The following is a 24,246-nucleotide window of genomic DNA, read 5'->3' on the forward strand; positions in this document are numbered from 1 at the left end:
ATAAAATTGTGCTTACGTGATGTATTCCACTTCTCGGGGAATGGAATGCGCTCAGCTGGGATCAGGTCCGAAGTCCCCACTCGGATAAAATGGCCTTGCTAGCCTTGATCTTGGTCTTCATCAATACTCGAGAACGGGGCTTTGCTGGCCCGGCGCACGAGCTTTATTAGTCCCCCCGGAAGATTCGGGGACTGTACAAGCGTAGAAGATGGTCGACGGTGAACGAGCACCCATCGATTCTACTCACAAAGAACCAGAGTAGGATCACAATCCTCCAAAGCGAAGGATGAATCTGACTGAGGCATACCTCATACCTCTTATAGAAATCTACGATGACAGGGTCCATCGGGCCCAATGTAAAGGGATAAGTGTAAACACTTTGGTATCCCTCGACATGGGTGGTAATGGCTTCATCGGGGTCACGGATCACTATGCCCTTATCGGCCCAGTTGCAGTCTTTTCGGACCGTAGAGAGGACTTCTTCAGTAATCGAGCAGATGTATCTCGAGACCTACTCACATCGGCCTTGTACAGAGGAAGGATTTTCAACCTTGAAATCGGCGTTGACTGAGCATCCTCTGGGATGAAAATTTTCAAAGGGGGTTCCGATAGTGGTTCATCGACGGTAGCATACGAAACAGTCTCCTCAGCCTCAGTAGCCGGCCATGAAGTAGAAGGGGTTTCTTTCTAGGGAACGATTTTGGAAGTCTTTTCCATTTCTTTAAAAAATAGAGAAAGGAAGGAAGTTGAAGGATTGTACTTGCTGGCTTGAGATGAAGACAAACAAGAGTTCTTGCAAAGGATCTTAGATAACCGGAGTGAAAGTGCTAGAAAGTATTGAAATCTTAAGGGTACGAGGGTAGAAAGTTTGGATGTAAAGTTAAAATGAACAAAGGAAGAGGTATTTATGGTATTTTAGCGACGGTTCGCATCCAGGAATGGCCGACCGGCGGCTGACATGCATTTAATGCCATCAAGACTTGACTGATGAGACGTTTCGGTTGTTTTGTCGTTTCTGTCACGGTACATCGAAGTAAGAATCAGAAGTTTATGTCGTTTCTCGTCGTCTACTCTCCGAAAAATAAGGGGGCTATCAGTATACGGTCGAAATCGAGCCCGTAGTGCATCCTACCCTCCGACATGGTAAGCGAGGCTCGAGACATGACAATAAAGGACTGAAGATCGACCCCAAGTCCCACCGGGCTAGATCCCGGAGACAGGACGCCTACCTTCGAGAATATCGAGACCATGATCCCGGAATCGGTCCTAGCCTCGAACGACTTTGAAGAAACATTGTCAGCATAGCTAACGGAAAACCGAAATATCCGTGACCGACCGGATATTACAGCAGGAATCTCGGCACGTACCGATAAAGAACCGGCAATCAGTAAATCAAAAGATTTTTTACCTTTTATAGAATTGTACCTAAAGTAGGACTCATCTATTATATAAAGGGGGTTTGATAATTCATAAAGTACATGGTAACACGTATTCCAAAGCAATATATCATTATTTTTTCTGTTATTAGTTCTTCTGCTTACGTTCGTCAGTGCTTGTTGTTACGAGCCAAGATCGAGGACAAATATTTCAATAAGGCTTAAATCGTCTTCCTCGTGTGGTTTGAGCTTACTTCATCCTTATTTATTTAGTTTCTCTTTATTTACTGCTTTGTGTTAAATAAATCCGCGTATCCTTAAAATCACTTACAAATTTAATTGTTATCCGATTTTGAGGGTATACAATTATTTTATCAAATTATAGTAATTACTAGTGTTTGTTATATATATTCATTTTTAGTTGGAAAGCATAAACTTTTTTCGGCAACATATGAAACTTAAAATATGTACATATAACAGGGCATATCACGTTAAACATATGCTACACAAAACCAAAAGACAGTGATCTAAGCTGCGGAGTGCTCTCAAATTACGGACGTCTAGTCCCGTCTACTTACAAACTGATCAAAAGATGCCATTTCGCATCGAGTCGGAAGCAGAGCTAAGACAAAAGCCAAGCGACAAGGGCACTATGGTTTGGGTTTTCACTGTGCAGCACGGAATCCATTTCCACCGTTATTTCATTCGTGAACTCAGTGCCAGTATTATCCCATAGCGGCCAACTGTGATTAATTAACATGTTGTCTTGCCCTGTTTCTTCCCATGACCATACTTCTCTCATGTCATCTGCTATCTCTTGCCAATCCCATTCAACTGTACTATCTTCCATTAATAATTTCGATTCGTTGCTATTCTCTTGTACATCTTTCAGAATATTTATTGATACAGTCTCACTCTCTGGACTACTCTCCAGTTGTGTATTTTCACTTGATACCATTTTATTAACGTGATCTTTGTTGTTACGTTCATTGATTCTGTTCGTGGTCCCGCAGTTATTTTCTGCCTCGTTGGTTACTTTTTCCGGGCTTTCTCCTTGCCCGTTGTCTAAATAAGTCAAAATGAATTCATTTGGGTCCATATCTTGATCGGCAATGACCATTGGCATAATTTCCTCAAGCCATTCCATCCCACTATCTGTTAAAGACAAAATATAATTCAACATGATATCAACTCATGAGAAAAGTTTAAGCTCACGTGTTGAGATATAATATAATTAAGTAATTAAAAGTATGTTCTCTCTAATAGTTTAAGTACTAACCTGAACTAAGGCTGCTCTGGGCCTCTCTAGATCCCGACCAAGGATTTGGCGCGGCTACGTTTGCTACCTCTTCTTGCATGGAATCCATGACATTGTTACCTTCTAACCATGAGCTAATGGTGCTAGATAAGGCCTCTTTTTCCATGTTTGGAGTTGAGGGCATAGGAACTATTGAATTTAAAGGTTCACTACTTTCTTTAGGTTGCTTAGGCTCTGACAAACTTGAACTAGACTTTTTAAACGTTTTGTTTTTCTTTACTGAGGGTCGGCTTGTTTTGCCAACTCTACATTTGATAGGGTTCAAAGTTCCTTTCTTAGCCAAATCAACTACAGCTTGAGGCAGCTTTTCGTCGCTTGGAATCCTTAAGCTTTCAACTTTTCTGCTTAGATGAGAGTTCCAGTAGTTTTTAATCTCATTGTCTGTTCTACCTGGTAAATGTGCCGCTATTAGAGACCATCTGCAAATATAGTAATAATAGAATTAATTGACACTAGAAAATATTAGAAAGATGGTATATTCATATTTCATCATCATATTTAATGTCTCAACTAACAAATGTCATTTTTTCTACTTTTTCTCCTTTTTCTTTTACTGTCTTTCTTCTTTATAGTACCATTTTTCTAAATTAAATTGCCACTGCTAATTTTAGTCACACCGACTCAGACCAAAGCTGCTATATAACTAATAATAGAAAAAGTTGAAGAAAGGGTCAAAAGCATGTCATTCGTCATGGGAAAACCCAAGGATTATTGAACTGGCGGGAACCAATAACTTATTCATCAGCACAAAAGGATGTACAAAAAAATGCCCTGTAAAGTGTCCGGAACTCTTAAGCCCTTCTTTGTTTCTTTTTTTCAGGCAAAAGAGTATAAAGTGGAGAAAACATGAAATTAAAGAAAAAAAAGTACTCTGCCTCCCTCTGTTTTATGGACAAATTTTAGAAAAAGAAAAATTATTGAAACTCGTCGTTTTAACGTGTCACATTTTTGTCGCTATAAAACTATGCCAGTAAGAGTAAAATCATCAAAAGTCAAAAGTAAGAAGATGTTTGGACATAGATTTTGGCTTCATTTTTTACAAAAATAAATTGAAAATATTGTTTGTTTATGGAATATATATTATGATCATGTTTTGAAAAAAAAAATCAAAAAATTGCAAGTTCCCAAAAAAAGATTTAGGACAGTTTTTGGGTAAAATTTTTTCTTCCGCTCACAAAACTACAACTTTTTTTCAAATAAAATGCATGTCCGAAAATAATTTCTAACTTTCAAAAATTATTTTTCATCGCAACTTCAAAAAATCTTTTTTCAAATTTATGTCCAAACGCTAGCTAAATTATTTTCAAACAGATGAAGCTCTTATTCTTTTTTATATAGACTAAAATGAAAAATGATGTCATATAAAATGAAATATAGGTGCCCATGATTTTTTTTCATTTACCAGTGTGTAGTTGCTATTATTGAGTCGTTTACGTTGGGGAAAATACCTGTTACCCAAAGTTGCATGTAACTTGATGATTATGTCTTCCTCTTCAGAAGTTATGTTACCTCTCCTCAAATCAGACCTCAAGTAATTAATCCATCTCAGTCGGCAACTCTTTCCACATCTAAGTAAGCCTTCAAAGCACAAAAGAACACAACAAAATAAATTAGTATAAACTTTAAATAAAGAAAATTTAACTGCAGGATGTGAGGTTCAATAGAAGAATATGGTATTGGAAAGGCTAAGGTCGTACGTACCAGCATTTTTGGGTAATGATCTCCAAGAGCCTTCGCCGTTAGTTTGAATATATTTAGTGAGAATTTCATCCTCTTCTGCAGTCCATCTGCCTCTTTTGAGACCCACTTTCTCACAACAAGGTGCTCTTCCCATTGGTAGTATGAATGGAGAAGAACACACACTTGTTATTCGGGGAACTTGAGAGCGTACTACTGGCAAAATAGCAAGTGGAAACAAGACAATTAGCTCCAAAATCAATGCCAATAAATAGAGAGACGACAGAAATAACTGAGCCCCACACCTAAGACCCTCTCCCCCCCCCCTTACTCTTCACTTCGCCCTTATTCTAGTAACTAGTTTTGTGTGGACTTTTACGTTGCAAAGTTGACTTATTAGCTTTCATGCATGTCACTCTTCGCTAAAAGGGATGCAAGATAATTTATAGAATGATCCTTTGTTTGCAATTAGTTCCTCCCGGCTAGAAATTCGGCCAAAACCGACCGGTGCCAACCGACCGACTTTGGTCAATCAAAAGTTAGCTGAATAACCAACCAAAGTCTGTTCATTTTTCAGATATTTTATTTTTCAACTTTTTTTTTTTTTTTTACGAAAGACCAACTTTGGTCGGTTTTCATTTAAAATAAATTAAAATTAATGTTCAAAAAACCAACCAAAATCGATCGATCATTTTAAAAAACCAACCGATTTTCGGTTGGTAATTTTAGTTTTTTAATAAAACCGACTGATTCGCGCGAAAACGCAATTAAAGAGTATAAATAAAATAAAATCTTAAACAGAAATGCATCAATGGTCTAGAGGTAGAATAATATCCTGCTATAGTACAGACCCCGGTTCGATTTCCAGATGATGCATTTTTTAATTACAGAATTAAAAATACCAACCCACTTCGATCGGTTTTTTCGACAAAATTTTCTTTTTTTGGTCATTTGTAGAATTTAATTGACCACCCGAAATTGGTCGGAAAATACCGACCGGAGTCGATCGGTTGGCTCTACCGACTACATGATTACCGATCGCCACGGATTGGTCGGTTTTCAGTTAATTTTCGCCAATTACCCTACCAACATCGATCGGTTTTGGCATTCGATCTTTCCCTTTTTTAGTAGTGCATGTGGACACGAGTGCTAGAATAGTTGAAATTAGGGGTGTACAAAGAAAACAGATAAACCGGACCAAAGCGATAATATGTCAAACCGGAAAAAAAAAATCGATGTGGTTTGGTTTGATTTGTTTTGGTATTGGAAAATAAAACCTGACCATAATTGGTTTGGTTTGGTTTTAATTAAAAAAGATCAAACCGAAACCAAACCAACCCGATAGTACATTATTGTAATGTAATTTATAAATAGTTCTTAAATGTTTTCACAATTTTATCTTTTAACGTATTATTTCAAGTTTAGACTTAACATTCTTGAATGCCAAATAATTTTTAAAGCTCATAAATGTAGTAACTCAAACAAAGTTCAAATCAATACTAATGCTAACAAAATAAATTCAATTTAATACTAGGAATGACGATAGCGTTGGATAATTATTTTAGTTTTACATTGGTTTATAATAAAAATGCATAACTTAGTTTATCTTTTTCTTTAGTGGTTAGTTATGTAATTAATATTAGTACTAATTAGCTATACTTATTTTAGACCTATATAGTATTTTTAGATTATGTTAATTTTTGTTATGATTTATTAATTAGCAATATTTGTTTTATGTAATTTTATTATCTTATCTTTGTTACTGAATATTTTAGTATAATGCTATGACTTATCTCATATTATTGTGTTAGTTTCTTGGAAAATACATTATATAGTTGTATTTTACTAGGATTTAAGAAATATTTGGAGCACAAGTTATATATTTTATGCTATGAAGACTTTACCGGAAGAAAACCCGAAAAAACCCGAGAAAAATCGAGATTGAAAAATCCGACTTTGTTGGTTTGGTTTGGTTTATAAATTTAAAAACCCGACATCATTGATTTGGTTTGATAATTGAAAAATTTTAATCAACCCGACCTATCTACACCCCTAGTTGAAATCCTTAAAGAAGTACGGATTTCGATTTTATCAATTTTGGACGGTTAAAATGGATCAAACTAATACACGAATCATAACTCAATTTGTCCAATATTTTGTTTGGTCGAATAGCTTGAGCCAAACAATTGAGTCATGATACAACTTACTCAATATGCTTCAACTTCCCCTCTCATTCTTATTTTATTTTTTTAAAAGAAAAAAAGTGAAAGCTATTTGTTTTTATTTTTTAAATTATTAACCTAAATTCTTTCTAATTGACAAAACTCTCAGTCTCCGAATTTAAATATGGTATATTTGAATTTTCGTTGCATTATAACCCATTAATGTAAACTATTTTTATTCTTTATGATTCAATAGTTTGATGCATCATTTCGATTTCAACTCATCGGACCAAGTTAATAAATCGACATATTGTTTAAGCTTTGAGAGGTTGGTCAAGTTACTAAAGTATGAAAAATATGAAGTGATTTTGCCACACTCTTAAATAAAGAAACTCTTAATAAAGAATACATATGCTAGATTATACACTAATTTAAACCTATTATAATAAATGAAGCAATCTAACTGTCCAAATATTTAGTAGGCGTTTGGACATAAAAATTGTAATTTTGAAAAAAAAAGTAATATTTGAAGAGCCCATTTGGACATAAGAAATTTTTTATTTTTTTTTCGAAATCAGTGTTTGGTCATAAATTTTTTAATTTTCACTTGAAGATGTATTTTGGAATTTTTCTAAAATTTGAAAAACTCCAAAAAGCTATTTTTCAAAATTTTTACTCAGATCACTCACAAAACTTCACAAAACAACCTAAAATTATATTCATTTTTAAACACAACTCTAATTTTTAAATATCATTTTCACTTGAAATTTTTTTTCACTCTTTTTGAAATTTTACTATTCTTATGTCCAAACGCCCACAAACTAAAGTTAAAAAATAGTATTTGAAATTTAAAATTATGTTTGGACATGTATTTCAATTAAAAATATGGTTAAGTTTTCAAAAATTATCAAAATTTTATGGACAGACATATTTTGAAAAACAATGAAATAAAGTGTCAGTGACACAGTGTGGAGAGTCTGACGGGGATGGAGAAAGGTGAAATTTGTACTTGTTCAAATGAAAGACGTTGAAAGAGACAGAAAAAGTAGGAAGTCGTATGTGGTGTTAAAAGAAGACACGCAGTGAATAGCCTGAAATCTGAGTCGTGGCTTATCTATCGTCGAGAGCCTTGTGACGGGGCTTCCATTTCCCACGTTGATTGTCCCTCTTACCACCACTTTTTTTGCCTTTTTTTTTTCTTTGTGTTGTCATTTGAAAACATACTGATGTTATTATTTTACTAATTAATAGCCCCTTATTGTTTCCATCTACCTCTGCCCACATCCAACATCCCTTTTTTCGCTTTACAATTAATTCTCTCACTTGAAACCTTCTTTTTTTTTGTTTCTTTCCTCTTGTTTCAGTAGCCCTTTCCTTTGCCTTTTTTGCCGTCCCTGCCCTCCTGATGAAAGACGGGAGCCAGATTTTGACGATCAACAATTAAATGGCAGTTTGGTTATATATAAAAAAAAAAAACACTTTTTACGGAATTTTTTTTATTTTTTCGAAATTAGAGTTTGGCAATAAAAATTTCAAATTTTATTTGAAGTTGAATTTATCAAAATTTTTTAAAAATTACAAAAAGTTATTTTTCAAAATTTACACTTTAAATCACTCATAAAATTTAAAAATAACTCCAAATTATATTCATGTCTAAACACAACTCTAATATTCAAATATCATTTTTATTTGATTTATTTATTTATTTATTCCTGATCACAATTCTTATGTCCAAATCTTAACACTTTTTAAGTACTTACTAGTACTTTCTCCATTTCACTTTATATGATTGAATTATTGTTTAGAAAGTTAAACAACTTTTACAGAACAGTTTTTAAAACATTTTTATATATAAAAGTTGTAGCTTGTTGTACGTGTCATTTAATTTAGTCATAAACATGAATGAATCGAGGGCGGATTATAAATGATACTCCCTCAAGTTACTTTAATTGATTTTTTGTCTTTTTTGTTGGTCATAATATTTGATTTTTTTAAATATCAAGAAGTAATTAACTTCTCTTTTTTAAAGTTGCCCTTCGAGTAAAGAGTCTAAGAGTGTTTGTTATATTTTCAATGAACAAATTAAGGTTAATATGATCAATTTCATTGTTAATTAATGCTAAAATATGAATTCCTTAATATATATGAAAATAGTCAAAAAAAAAAAATCAAATAAAGTGGAACGGAGGATTACAGTCATATTCCAGATCTTTTTAGTATTATTTTTTATGTTAGGAAACGGGGGAGCATATATCACTTATTGACTAATTCCAGTAGGACCGCCGAGTCATGGGGATGGAGATCGTTGGGCAGAGAATTTAAGGTTCTGTTCTTCTGTTAGTCCATATTTTGGTGCATCATTGTGGTCCTTTGCTTTTACTGCCCTTGCAAGTGGTATTTCCATTTAGTTCTGGTTCAGTTTTTGCAAAACTAAATTCAGAAAATTTCTGGGAAACAACTTTGGAATAGAATTGCGTTTAGATGATCATTTGAGAAATAATTTCAGTTTAATGTAGTGAGAGTATAAACCTATTTTACATAATCAACTCGAGATAGGTTGCGTTTTTTTGCAACAACACAAGTGAAGATATATTGAATTGTCAGACGAGGATGGTCAAAATTTACATATATGTAGATTAATTGTAGCATAACAGTTTGATTTTGTCAACGAGGTGAGGCGTCCGGGAGTAAATAAATAGTTGCAGTCCTTATAAAAGAAACAACAATATAGTAGCCAAATTAGATAACGAGTGCATTTGCATCTTAGCATAAACTATATAGAGTCCACAATATGATAGATTAATTTTAAGAGAAAACTACCCTCTATAGCCCCTCAAAATTTTAATATCTCATGTTTTTTTTACTGACACGAAATGGCCCTTCGGCCCAAACATATTACATCTAATAGCCGAAATGTCTATTTTGTATATTTTTTGTATAGTGACAGTCTATTTTGTATAGTGACAGCCTATTTAGTAGTATATATTTTGTATAGTGACAGTCTATTTTGTATATATTTTGTATAGTGACAGTCTAGTGTATATAAATTGTATAGTGACAGTCTATTTAGTATATTTTTGTATAGTGACAGTCTATTTTGTATATATTTTGTATAGTGCCAGTCTAGTGTATATATTGTATAGTGGCAGTTTATTTAGTATATTTTCGTATAGTAACAGTCTATTGTATATAAATTGTATAGTGACAATCGATTTTAGTATATTTTTGTATAGTGACAGTCTATTTAATATATACATTGCATAAAATTTGTATATAGAGTGTATCGTGCATCTTGCAATGTATCCATAATATATCATTAATGTATCCCGTGCGCTTTTGTGTATCCAAAGTGTATAGACTGTTCTACGATGTATAAATTTTGTATATATAAATTGTATCGTGCATTTTACTACGTAGTGAAGTAGTAAAATGTATATATGAAAGATTTTCTAGAATTTAATATTGTGTTAAAAATTACAATGATGATAGTTATTGACAATTTACATCTATTATATAGTATTTATTTGAATGTACATTTACATTCTTTGTACGTAAGGGGTATTTGATTTAAAGAGTGAAGAATATATTATTGTGTATTAAATAAATAAAATAAATAAATAAATAAACCCATGAAACTAAAACCATAACTATTAGAATATATTACTTTGAAGTTGACCGACTGCTTTCATTTAGCCAATTAAGAGCCAACAACAACAAAAATTAAAAATAATTTACATAATCTTTTGATAGTCAGAAAAAGTTAGGTACCTAAAATGACATGAAAATTTATTGTTTTCAAAGATAAAATACCATAAGCGGTATATTTGACAACAAGAAAACTGATTTTGCATATTATTGGTGGATGATTGGAACGGCTGGATGGCAACAAAATCTATTGCATTTGAGCAAATTTAGGCTAGCCATTATAATTTATTTGGGGCTATAAATTATATGGATCAATTCATTACTAGCGGATGATAATTGTTTCCCCCGACCGGCTACAAATGAAATTTAATGTTTAAATTAGTATTTCACTTGCTAAAAGATAATTTTATATAATTATCTACAATAATTAAAATTAGTAACATAAAAATAAGATAAATTAGAATACACTGGTTGAGTGGGAAGGTTATGTTTCTTCTTATATGGTCATCAACTAGTTTTTAGCTTTTAGTTAGGTTTAAAATCGATTTCTTTATTATGGTATCAGATTCATGCGCATCCAATTCATGTATCATCCGATATTGAATTCTCATATTATTTTGTTCACGCTAAGAGTGTGCGGGGGGTCTTAATGTCCCACATCAATAGTGGAAAGGTCATGTTTCTCCTTGGTCTTCTTCGATAATCCACACCTATTTACGATAAACAAATAGAGTTCAATGATATTTCATGGCTTAAGAGAAGAACTCATGGAAAAAAGAGGAAAAGAAAAAGCACCTGAAGCATTTGCCTAAAGTTAGGCTTTACTTATTTGCCTTAATTAACTTGACGCTTTGCGGTCTCTAAGGGACCAATATAGCAATTACTCCATAATAAATTGTCTCAATGTCACCTGTCATGTTCTAATCTAAGCTTGAATTTATGGGGTATTAAGTTGTTTACCCGAAAAACGGATAGAGTTAGAATTTGTACGTAGTTCTAAGAATATGTGGTATAGCTTAATATAAATTGTAAGGATAAATAGAAATATCAAATGCGGATTACAAAGAATGCAAAATAAACAAGGTTGGAAAGAAGATAATTTTTAGGACTAAGTAAGATGAATCAATTTATGAAGTTTAGAAGAATAACTCTTCAATATAGGAGTATATGGTGCTTGAGTTACAATGTAAGCAAAAAACTGTCATTTTATAGAAATGTAGCCATCCTCTTTATAGTGGAGGATCCTACTTTAGATATAATTAAAAATACATAGTGGGAGACCCATGATAAATCAACTTTTCCATAATTCCTGTCAAGATTCTCTCCTCTAGTGGGATTGCAACGGCTCTTGTCCGTGAGCTCGATATTGACTCGAGCTCGATTCTGACTCGGAGTTTGGTATCGATTCGGGGTCGGTGTCGATCGGTCTATGCATTTTAGGCTCGATAATTTCGCCTCGCCCCGTAGTTCGATTTGGATACTAGCTCGATAATGATGCCGAGCTTGTCATTGATCGGTCCTTGAACTCGAAGCTTGATGACCTGACTTCGGATCTCGACTTGGTATTACGAAGCCGCCCTTTGATCAAAGTATCACCATACCGACCAGTCCGTACGATAGACTAATCAGTTTTGACCGTATATAGATAGTCCACACATTTCTCGGGAAGAATATAACGAGAAACGATATAATTTTCCAACGGTACGATTAGATATATACTGACGTGTGCATCGAATCCGATCGTGATGTACACGATAGCTGTCCCATCGGTTTAGTTTATCGAGGTATTTAATACGTGTCAGACAGTGGTCGGCCATTACCTATATTGGACCGCTACTGCTCGGCCTATAAATATCCCCTTCTTTCACCATTAATCACTTTTATATCTTCTAATCTCAAAATTTCCTAAGCATTTTCTCATACCTTCTGAATTAAGTGCGAAGTTTTTCTTCTGTGGTTTTTACTGCAAAATATTTCTTTGAAACACCACATCTTCTTTATTTCTTTCTTCTAAATTCAAAAAATGGTGAAGACATTAAAAATCGTCCCTAAAAAAGAAGAGGCTTCTTCTCCACAGCCCGCCGCCGATAAAATACTAATGGAGCCACGGCCTGAGGAGTTTGTTCCTGGAACGTGTCTTCTTACCTCCGATTTTAAGGTCGATAAGGGCTCATTGGCTCCCGGTCGGTGTGAGCTGGTATCGAGGTATTTGTGCTCGATAAACAAAAAGCAACTTGCACAGTTAAAGCAGATTGCAACTGGGATAACAAGGAAGTGATAATTCCGGCTCCCGATGAAGATATTACCACCCACGTGAAAGGATTCTTCAGTGTGTATACTTACCCTTTTATGTTAGGACCTTTCGACCTTATTATCATCGATTTTTATCGTCAATACCGAATAACTCTAGGTCAGATTCATCATTCCTTTTGGCGGATCATTATCATGATCCGTTTCTTTGCAAGCAAGATCGAGGGGATGCCTTTCACCCTCGATCATCTTATTAGATTGTATAGTCCCAGCCTCTTTCGAGGTGGACTAATAAAACTTCAACGCCCGGCTACCAAGGTACTGTTATCGAGCATAGATGAGGACAAGGATCGAGGTTGGATGGGCAGGTTCGTTCGAGTGAAGACTTCGGACCTGATCCCAGCCGAAAAGATGTCATTTCCCGAAGAATGGAATATGAAGCGTAAGTGTAATTTTTCTGCTTATTCCATATCACCTTGTCTCTTTGTTTCTTTCTTACTGATATCTTTTCTATGATACAGCGGTTCCTTGGATGCTCGGTGCCATTCCCGATCTTAAGAGCTGGGTACGGGCCCTGGCTTCGACTTCTACATACGCCGAACGTTCGTGGCGTGATTTGGCAAAGGGCCGATGGGAGGCCAAAAATCATGGTAAGCCTATTTCTCATATTTTGAGAGTTCGAACAAAATATTTTCCACATATTCAATCGATTTTCTTGTGTGTAGGCCTGGGCAGAGATGCGGTTTTGAGGCCCCTGACCGGCGAGGAAAAAGCCTCGAACCCAATTTCTAAATCGGCGGAGGGAAATAAGACAAAAAGGGCCTCTACTTCCGAAAATCCAAAACCAAAGGCAAGGTCGACTCATAAGTCGAGGAAGAATACCATCCCTTTGACCTTAGAATCAGTTCAGCATCTAAGGGATGAAGATGAGGAAGAGGAAGACGACGGGTCCGTACTGGTGGCCCGATCGAAGAAGACCACCGATGTTCCACAGACAGCTGGATCGATGGTGGTTTATAAGGCTCCGCCTCGAGGATATATCAGAGAAAGATTCGGGCAGAGTCCTCGAGTTGTTGGAGATCGAGGATGCTTACCATCGAAGCCAACGGATGGGGGATATGTATGAAGGGTCTCTCCCCGAATCTCTTCAAACCGAAGAGAATGCCCCAAGTAACTTACTTGGGGTAGTAGCAATCGAAGACTCGCCCACTTTTCCTGCTTTTTTCGAAGGGGCGATTCGAGAAGCCCAAGCTTTGGGGGTCCTCGAACTAGACATGCCTCATGAGGGAAAGGATCCTTTTTGTGACATATTTACCGGTGTCGAAGACTCTACCGGCACTAGTGATGCATCGGATTTTTTTCACGGAGTGCAGCAGGCTTTGAATCAGGTAAGCCTTAAATTATTTTGTTGGTATTATCTCTTATGTCTGTTTTTCTTTTCTTACTTTGTTTCTTCTTTCTCTGTAGGTCGTGGCAGCTCATCGAGAAGCATGTTCTCGATCCCGAGCTGAGCTGCGTCAATACGAGGTCGATCTCCAGCTGGCCACGAAGGAGAGAAAGTCCCTTAAACTCCTCTTAGGGCAAAGGGGAAAAGAAATCAAGGACCTCCGAGCTGAGTTGGACAAAGCTCACCAAGATCAGACCGATCTGTCCGAGCAGGTAATGACACTATTAAAAGCCTATGGACTCGATACTGGAACAATGGCTAATATTTCAGTCTCACAGCTGCAGCAGAAGCTTGAGATGATCGGGAAGCTCCGCTCGGAGGTCGATATGATAAAGGTGGAGTCCTTGAAATGGAAAGAAAATATGGACCGCTTTGCTGCAGAGAAAGAGGCTGCTCGAGCCCAATTATCATTGGCTGAAAATCAACTTCAAAGTCTGAAGGAGAAAATCTTAGTTCAAGCAAGGAAAATAGAGGATCTCAAGGCTCGGTTGGCTTCTGAACTTGCCAAGGATGAAAAGATAAAGGCCGATGCAGACGCATTTATGGCTGATTATCGGGCTGATGCTGAGGCCGCTCAGTCGCATGCGAGAGAAGTAGCCGAGACTGCTCGAAATCGAGCACATTGGATTGTCGATTTTGCCAAATGCCAATCTCAGCGGGAAACCCTCGAGGAGATCCATGCTCGAGGCTTCGATCTTACCGAAGAGATAATAAAAGCAAAAGGGCTTGAAGCCGATGCTGGGGCCTTGGTCTCCGATGATGATGATGACGATGATGATGATGGGAGCAAGAGCGGATCTCAGAGTGGGGAGGAGCCCGATGGAGAAGAGACCGCCTCGGGGATAACCAAGAAACTTAATTCTTAGTTTCCATTTCGGATTTTGCAAACAATCATGGAAACAATCTTGTAGATATATACAAATATCTTTTTCTTTTCTCATCTTGCCTCTATTTTATTTTCTGTCTTGTGAAGATTTCTTTTTATTTATGCCTTATGAATGTTTTCATAAGGTTTTAGGAAATCTGATCGAATTCGAACTTTGTAGCCTTTATATCCGAGTGAGCGGGTTTGAACTCAAAGTGATGTAGCCCATAGGCTTAGTGATTTCGAACTTGAAGTATTGTAGCCCGTAGGCTTAGTAGTCAAGTGAGTGATTTCGAACTGGAAGTAATGTAGCCCGTAGGCTTAGTATTCGAGTGAGTGATTTCGAGCTCTAAGTAATATAGCCCGTAGGCTTAATAGTCGAGTGAGTGATTTCGAACTCGAAGTAATGTAGCCCGTAGGCTTAATAGTCGAGTGAGTGATTTCGAACTCAAAGTAATGTAGCCCGTAGGCTTAATAGTCAAGTGAGTGATTTTGAACTCGAAGTAATGTAGCCCACAAGCTTAATAGTCAAGTGAGTGATTTTGAACTCGAAGCAATGTAGCCCATACGCTTAATAGTCGAGTGAGTGATTTCGAACTTGAAGTATTGTAGCCCGTAGGCTTAGTAGTCGAGTGAGTGATTTTGAACTCGAAGTAATGTAGCCCACAAGCTTAATAGTCAAGTGAGTGATTTTGAACTCGAAGCAATGTAGCCCATACGCTTAATAGTCGAGTGAGTGATTTCGAACTTGAAGTATTGTAGCCCGTAGGCTTAGTAGTCGAGTGAGCGATTTCGAACTCGAAGTAATGTAGCTCGTAGGCTTAGTAGTCGAGTGAGTGATTTCGAACTCGAAGTAATGTAGCCCGTAGGCTTAATAGTCGAGTGAGTGATTTCGAACTCGAAGTAATGTAGCCCGTAGGCTTAATAGTCGAGTGAGTGATTTCGAACTCAAAGTAATGTAGCACGTAGGCTTTAGCAGTCGAGTGAGTGATTTCGAACTCGAAGTAATATAGCCCGTAGGCTTAATAGTCGAGTGAGTGATTTCGAACTCGAAGTAATGTAACCCGTAGGCTTAATAGTCGAGTGAGTGATTTCGAACTCGAAGTAATGTAGCCCGTAGGCTTTAGCAGTCGAGTGACTGATTTCGAATTCGAAGCAATGTAGCCCGTAGGCTTAATAGTCGAGTGAGTGATTTTCGAACTCGAAGCAATGTAGCCCGTAGGCTTAATTGTCGAGTGAGTGATTTTCGAACTCGAAGTAATGTAGCCCGTAGGCTTAATAGTTGAGTGAGTGATTTCGAACTCGAAGTAATGTAGCCCGTATGCTTAATAGTCGAGTGAGTGATTTTGAACTCGAAGTAATGTAGCCCGCAGGCTTAATAGTCGAGTGAGTGATTTCGAACTCGAAGCAATGTAGCCCGTAGGCTTAATAGTCGAGTGAGTGATTTCGAACTCGAAGTAATGTAGCCCGTAGGCTTAATAGTTGAGCGAGTATTGCTCGAACTTGTTGATTTTTCTTTTGCATAATAAATCTCGGAATAGGGGAATCTTTCTTGGATATAAGATATCAGTAAAGAAGAAATTTTTCTTTGTAAGTCATTATACATGTGTCCATGTTTTGTGTCAGGGCTCGGGCCAACTATATGAGCATGGTTCGTTTTGACCATTTGGCTCTTACAATTTTTCCTATCGGAACCCTGCATCGAACTTGATATATTTGAGGGCTAATGCCCCCCCTCCCCAGTATTCGAGATCGATTGTAAAAAGGCCTCGGATACTGTCGAATTATTTCTAAGTTAGCACGATCAATTGTTGCCTCATTAAAAACCTTGCCGAAAAACCCATTTGGGATAAAACCGGTCTAAGGGAAAAAGAGTGCAACGCGTGCTTTCAGACCTAGGGCTTCATATTGAATGATCCATCCTAGCTCCTGATCGGACTCCTGCAGGGGTTAATTTCGAAATATAAACGAATATGGGAGGGTCGTACCTTAACAGTAGTATCATTTTAGGTGCGACACATTCCAATTGCTTGATAGTTGTTTGCCGTTTATAATACCGAGCTTGTATGATCCTTTTTCGACATTTTCGAGAACCTGATACGGTCCTTCCCAGTTCGGTCCTAGTTTTCCTTTGTTTGGATTTCGTATACTGAGGGTGACTTTCCTTAGCACTATGTCCCCGAGTTTAAAATGGCGAAGCTTGGTTCTTCGATTGTAGTATCTTTCGATTCGCTGCTTTTGAGCGGCCAATTGGACGAGAGCAGCTTCTCGTTTTTCATCCGATAATTCGAGGCTAGTGTTCATAGCCTCGTTATTTGACTCTTCTATTATATATCAAAGCCTGGCACTGGGTTTCCCGACTTCGACTGGAATCAAGGTTTCGGAGCCATATACTAAGGAGAACGGGGTTGCCCCCGTACTAGATTTTGATGTTGTTCGATATGCCCAAAGAACTTCGGGTAGGATTTCTCTCCATTTTCCCTTAGCGTCGTTTAGCCTTTTCTTTAGGTTTTGAATGATAGTTTTGTTCGTTGATTCGGCCTGTCTGTTCCCACTAGGGTGATATGGTGTTGATAATATCCTTTTTATTTTATGGTCTTCGAGGAATTTCGTCACTTTGCCGCCGATAAACTATTTCCCATTATCACACACTATTTCGGCGGGTATCCCGAATCGACATACGATATGATCCCAGATAAAGTCTATAACCTATTTCTCTCTTACTTTCACAAATGCGTGTGCTTCAACCCATTTAGAGAAATAGTCAGTCATAAATAAAATGAACTTAGCTTTACCTGGGGCCGATGGCAGAGGCCGACGATATCCATTCCCCATTTCATGAATGGCCATGGGGATAGGACTGAGTGAAGCTGCTCTCCGGGCTGATGGATCATTGGTGAAAACATTTGACATTTGTCACATTTTCGAACAAACTCCTTTGTATCTTTGTCCATATCGATCCAATAATACCCTGCCCTGATTATTTTTCGGACTAATGAATCGGTACCGGAGTGATTTCCACAAGTGCCCTCGTGCACCTCACGTAGGACGTAGTCGGTGTCTCCTGGACCTAAGCATACTGCCAATGGTCCATCGAATGTCCTTCGGTATAATGTTCCATCTGCAGTCAATGTGAATCGAGCAGCTTTGGTTCGTAGGGCCCTCGAATTTTTAGGGTCCGATGGGAGCTTTCCATTCTTTAAGTATTCAATATACTTATTCCTCCAATCCCAGAGAGTTGAACGACAGTCCATGAGCTTATCTCGCCTTCCTTGACTGATGATCCCAAATTTGCAAGTGCATCAGCCTTGCTGTTTGTTCTCATGGAACATGCTGTAAAGTCCATTCTCTGAAATGGTGCAAAGTGACCTGCAGTTTGTTCAAATACCTTTGCATTCTATTCTCTCAAACTTCGAAGGTTTTGTTTACTTGATTTACCACCAGTAAAGAGTCACATTTGGCTTCAATGACTTTCGCTCCCAAGCTTTTAGCTAGCTCGAGACCTACAATCATGGTCTCATACTCGGCCTCGTTGTTAGTTAACCTAGTAGTTTTGATAGATTGCCTAATGGTGTTACCCGTGGGGCGGCTTTAAAACGATGCCTAGCCCGGACCCTTTTACGGTCGAAGCCCCGTCCGTAAAAAGGGGCCATACCCCCGATGATGTACCCGATTTCAACAAGAGTTCTTTTTCAACTTCGGGTACGAGGGTCGACGTGAAATCGGCCACGAAGTCCGCTAAAATTTGAGCATTGATGGTTCTACGGGGTTGATATTCGATATCGTACCCAATGAGTTCGACGGCCCATTTGGCCAATCGGCTTGATAGTTCGGGCTTGTGCAAAACATTACAAAGTGGGTAAGTAGTCAATACGCATATGGGGTGACATTGAAAGTACGATCTTAACTTTCTAGAGGCGCTTATCAGTGCAAGTGACAATTTTTTTTAAGTGTGGATATCTAGTCTCTGCTTCTCCTAAGGTTCGACTTACATAATAAACGGAAAATTGCGTACCTTGCTCTTCTCGAACTAGGATACCACTTACCGCGATTTCCGATACTGCCAAGTACAAGCAAAATTTTTCGTCTATTTTTGGAGTATGAAGCAGTGGTGGTCTCGATATATATCGCTTTAATTCCTCTAATGCCTGTTGGCATTCCGGGGTCCAAGTAAAATTGTTCTTCTTTTTGAGTAGAGAAAAAAATTTGTGACTTCAATCTGACGACCTTGAAATGAATCGGCCTAAGGCAGCAATCTGTCCCGTTAGCATCTGTACGACTTTTACACTGTCCACGATGGCGATATTTTCGATGACCTTGCTTTTATCGGGGTTAATCTCGATCCCCCGATTTGATACCATGAAGCCGAGGAACTTGCCCAAACCGACCCCGAAAGCACATTTCTCGGGGTTGAGCTTCATGTTGTATTTCCTTAAAATCTCGAATGTTTTCTGCAAATGAGCCAAATGGTCCTTTGCGCGCAGGGACTTAACTATTTGTTCCTCGAACATTTTATTTACTAGGCGTTGGTAAGTAGCTCCTGGATTTTTTTTCCCGAAGGGCATCATATTATAATAATATGTTCCATACTTGGTGACAAATGAGGTCTTTTCCTGGTCTTCCGGGTTCATTTGGATTTGATTATACCCGGAATAGGCATCGAGAAAAGTAAGAACCTCGTGGCCGACCGTGGCATCGATCGTGCGATCGATGTTAGGCAGTGGAAAAGAATCTTTGGGGCATGCCTTGTTTAAATCCTTGTAATCTACACACATTCTAAGTTTGTTCCCTTTTTTAGGGATTACAACTATATTGGCTAACCATTCGGGATATTTCACCTCCCGAATGGACCCTATCTTGAGAGGTTTAGTTACCTCGTCCTTTATGAATGTGTGCTTTACCTCGGACTGGGGTCTTCTCTTTTGCTTTACCGCTTTGAAACTAGGGTCCAGGCTTAGCCGATGCATCGTTATATCTGGTGGGATCCCTGTTATGTCTAAATGGGACCAAGCAAAATAATCTATGTTATCGATAAGAAATTGAATAACCCTTTTCCTGAGTTCGGGGGTTAATCCCATTCCCAGATATACCTTTCGTTCGGGCAAATGCTTGATTAGTATGACTTGCTCCAACTCTTCAATCGTTGATTGGGTAGCGTCGGAATCATCGGGAAGCATGAAGGATCGAGGGATCCTTTGATCATCATCTTCATCGATCTTCTGATTTTCTGGTTGGGTTAAAACTGATGTCTATGATTGCTATTTGGCATCTCGTTCCCATTTTGAGTCCGATCCCTTTTTTGGCGACGACGAGGATATCAAATTCGCTTCCTCGACGACAAACATTTCTCCTGCGTCCAGTTTTTCTCCGTACACTGTTTTGACTCCCCCCCGATGTTGGGAATTTAAGAATCTGGTGTAGGGTCGAAGGTACAGCTCTCATGTTGTGGATCCATGGCTTTCCAAAAAGGGCGTTGTACCTCATGTCACCTTTGATTACATGGAACTTCATTTCCTGGATGGTCCCAGCCATGTTTATCGGCAGAATTATCTCGCCTTTGGTGGTTTCACACGCCATATTGAATCCGTTTAGAACCAGGGTTGCGGGTACGACCTGGTCTTGTAGACTGAGCTGTTCTACAACCTTCGATCTAATGATGTTGGCCGAGCTACCTGGATCAATTAACACACGCTTAAATTTAGTTTTATTCATAAATACGGATATTACCAGTGCATCATTATGAGGTTGTATGACTCCTTCTGCATCTTCATCATTGAAGGACAAAGTTCCTATGGTTCCGTAATCCTGAGTTCGAGATCATTTTTCTCTCATAATCGATGTCTTAGTGCGTTTAAGCACCGGCCCTTGAGGGGTATCGATGCCACTGATGATCATATAGATGACGTGTTGTGGTTCTTCTTGTTCGTTTTGCTTGCCGAAATCCCTGTTTTTAAAATGGTTCTTCGCCCTGTCGCTTAAAAATTCTCGAAGGTGCCCTTTATTGAATAACCGGGATACCTCCTCTCTTAGTTGCCTGCAATCTTCCATTCTGTGGCCATGGGTGCCATGATATTCGCACGTTTGATTGATATTCCTCTGGGCAGGATCGGTCTATATGGGTCAAGGCCATTTAGTGTCTTTGATGTGTCTGATAGCCAACACGATGGAGGATGTATCAATGCTGGAGTTATACTCCGATAACCGAGGCGCTTCCTTAGATCCGGTAGGCCTGTCGAACCCACTTCTGTTCATCATTCCCCGAGACCCTTGACCTCGATCACTTATTTTGTTGCTTTGTAGGGGGTTATGTCTCGATTCATTAATTATGTGGTTTTCGTTATACGGTCGGTATCTATCCCTGATCGAACCTTGTTCTTGATTGATATCACTTCGAGCAGTGGGTTCAGACCCCAATTGATCATCTTCGACTCTAATTTTTGATTGGTACCGATTGTGCATGTCAGCCCAAGTGATAGCTAGGTACTCGATCAGGTTATGCTTCAACCGCCGTGAAGCCGTCAAACTTCGTTCGTTCAAACCTTGAGTGAAAGCCTGAACATCCCAATCGTTTGTGACTGGGGGTAGATCCATTCGTTCCATTTGAAAACGAGACATGAACTCCCTTAGCATAAAGTTATCCTTTTGTCTTTCCTTGAACAGGTCCGACTTCATGGTTTCGACTTTTATGGCCCCGACATGTGATTTTACGAAGGAATCTGCAAGCATAGCAAAAGAATCGATAGAATTAGATGGCAAGTTATGGTACCACATCATTGCTCCCTTTGACAGCGTTTCGTCGAATTTCTTCAATAATACGGATTCGATCTCATCATCCTCTAGATCATTCTAGGGTCGGTAGTTCCGTTATATTTGGGAATCTCGGGCATGCAGAACTTCTTTGGGATCGGTTTAGGAGCCACGCTTGGGGGGAAAGGATTTTGTATAAATTTTTTGGAATCTAAGACCTTCAATATTGGTGGTTCCCTCGGGATCTGATAAACCCTAGAGTTGTATGTTTCCACCTTTTTGTCGTTTGCTTCGATCCTCCTTTCTCCCGATTCTATTCGTTTGGTCAGTTCTTCGAACATCTTAGCAATTTCGGGATTAGTCCCCGACTCCTGCTCATATGATTTCACTATAGCTGGTTCCATTGTGTGGGCGATTTCTCGGGGTTGACTGGGCTTCGACCTACTCGGTATCTGGGTTTGTCTCTGCAACTAAGCTATTGCTGCATGTTGAGCTTGCAACATTTCGAAAATCATACGCAAGCTGATGCCATTTTCCTCGACGTTATGGGTATCTCGAACTGCAGATCGAGTGCCACCATGAATATTATTTTTAGGTTCAGAATGTAGGTTCGCCTCAATGGCCACATGCGAATTAATGTCTATCGGCACTTCGATTCGAGCTCCAACGGCATTGACAAAGTCTTTCGATACTGGGTGTCATGTTGTTATTCTCATCTTGAAGACCAGCTTCGTTGTCGATAGGTAAGGCCATTTGATTGATAGTTAGTCGTTGCTAATCCGAAATCCAAGATACTTCCGGAAACAAGCGCAAAATGGTGTGTTTTTGCAGATTCGTATCAAATAACCACTGTTATCCTTAGCCCCACGGTGGGCGCCAAACTGTTTACCCGAAAAACGGATAGAGTTAGAATTTGTACGTAGTTCTAAGGATATGTGGTATAGCTTAATACAAATCGTAAGGATAAATAGAAATATCAAATACGGATTGCAAAGAATGCAAAATAAATAAGGTTGGAAAGAAGATAATTTTTAGGACTAAGCAAGATGAATCAATTTATAAAGCTTAGAAGAATAACTCTTCAATATAGGAGTATATGGTGCTTGAGTTACAATGTAAGCAAAAAACTGTCCTTTTACAAAAATGTAGCCATCCTCTTTATAGTGGAGGATCCTACTTTTAGATATAATTAAAAATACATAGTGGGAGACCCATGATAAATCAGCTTTTTCATAATTCCTGCCAGAATTCTCTCCTCTAGTGGGATTGCAACGGCTCTTGTCCGTGAGCTCGATATTGACTCGAGCTCGATTCTGACTCGGAGTCTGGTATCGATTCGGGGTCGGTGTCGGTCGGTCTATGCATTTTAGGCTAGATAACTTCACCTTGCCCCGTAGTTCGATTTGGATACGAGCTCGATAATGATGCCGAGCTTGTCATTGATCGGTCCTTGAACTCGAAACTTGATCACTTGACTTTGGACCTCGACCTGGTATTACGAAGTCGCCCTTCGATGAAAGTATCACCATACTGACCAGTCTGTACGACGGACTAATCGGTTTCGACCGTATACATAAGTATTTCTCATTTTTCATTAAATATACGAAATAAAAAGGTCCAGCTTTGTATGCAGTTAGATTGCACATCTAACATTATTTATTGAGAATCGATTGTACCCATATTTGATTGGTCGTGGATTTAAGTACTATATCGACTTGTATGTTGTATTTGACTAATAGTAACAAAATATTAAAGCAATAATTGAAATTAAATTTGATGGAAATCCATTTATTTAAATTAGATTAGTCAAAGTTAACCAAGTTGATTTCTTGGAACGTATCTACTTATGGACTTATGGTTAATAATCTATATCTATATTATATTAAAAGAAGGTAGTGAAGCATGTGGTTAAGCCAAGTGGCAAGTTAAAATGAAGTCACTTGACAATTTTAGGACAACACTAATAATTAAAAATTATAAATAAAAATATAATTAATGAAAGTAGTTGAATGAATCCTATACATAATCTAAATAGATCTTAGACAAATCTATAATTTATTTTCTTCCAAGTGAGAAAATAAAGCAAGCATATATAAGAAAATAGTATTAAACCTAGGTAGAATTGATAGTTAATATAATATAGATTTTATATCATAGTAAAATGTTCTATCTTCTATATTATTGCTTTAAGTACAATCTATGCAAATTCCTTTTCCTTTTGAACAAACGTTCTTCAAAAATTTTAAATTAATACTTTGAGTAAATATAGGTAGGAGAAAAAGGTATGAAATAATCTACTGTCGTAAAAATGAAAGAAAAAATTCTTTTCGAAACATGTGATAGACCAAAACTCCAATAATAACTAAAAGAAAAAATCATTATGGCATAATAATATATGATCAGTGAGACTTGCTATAAAAAACTACATGATCACTGATATGTAAATCATTATGGAATAGAATTGCGTTTAGATGATCATTTGAGAAATAATTTCAGTTTAATGTAGTGAGAGTATAAACCTATTTTACATAATTAACTCGAGATAGGTTGCGTTTTTTTGCAACAACACAAGTGAAGATATATTGAATTGTCAGACGAGGATGGTCAAAATTTACATATATGTAGATTAATTGTGGCATACCAGTTTGATTTTGTCAACGAGGTAAGGCGTCCGGGAGTAAATAAATAGTTGCAGTCCTTATAAAAGAAACAACAATATAGTAGCCAAATTAGATAACGAGTGCATTTGCATCTTAGCA

General features: G+C 37.8%; 1 protein-coding gene across 1 annotated transcript; it reads right to left on the reverse strand.

Annotated features, from left to right (window-relative positions):
* Positions 1 to 1,811: 1,811 nt before the first annotated feature.
* LOC107801493 (uncharacterized) lies at positions 1,812 to 4,790 on the reverse strand. The gene is made up of 4 exons (XM_016624824.2): positions 4,396 to 4,790; positions 4,143 to 4,272; positions 2,656 to 3,113; positions 1,812 to 2,531 (listed from the first exon to the last, which is right to left on the reverse strand). The coding sequence occupies exons 1-4, from the start codon at positions 4,526 to 4,528 to the stop codon at positions 1,999 to 2,001; spliced, it is 1,254 nt and encodes a 417-aa protein (XP_016480310.1). The 5' UTR covers positions 4,529 to 4,790; the 3' UTR covers positions 1,812 to 1,998.
* Between the last annotated feature and the right edge of the window lie 19,456 nt (positions 4,791 to 24,246).

Source organism: Nicotiana tabacum, chromosome 19 (assembly GCF_000715075.1).
Source record: "Nicotiana tabacum cultivar K326 chromosome 19, ASM71507v2, whole genome shotgun sequence".
Lineage (NCBI taxonomy): Eukaryota > Viridiplantae > Streptophyta > Magnoliopsida > Solanales > Solanaceae > Nicotiana > Nicotiana tabacum.

Excerpts from the sequence above, each read along its gene's own strand:
- LOC107801493 (XM_016624824.2), bottom strand. The coding sequence starts at position 4,528 with ATGGGAAGAGCACCTTGTTGTGAGAAAGTGGGTCTCAAAAGAGGCAGA. Across the intron at positions 4,273-4,395 it reads ATCATTACCCAAAAATGCTG|GCTTACTTAGATGTGGAAAG; the intron begins GTACGTACGACC and ends TGTGCTTTGAAG. Across the intron at positions 3,114-4,142 it reads CATGCAACTTTGGGTAACAG|ATGGTCTCTAATAGCGGCAC; the intron begins GTATTTTCCCCA and ends CTATATTTGCAG.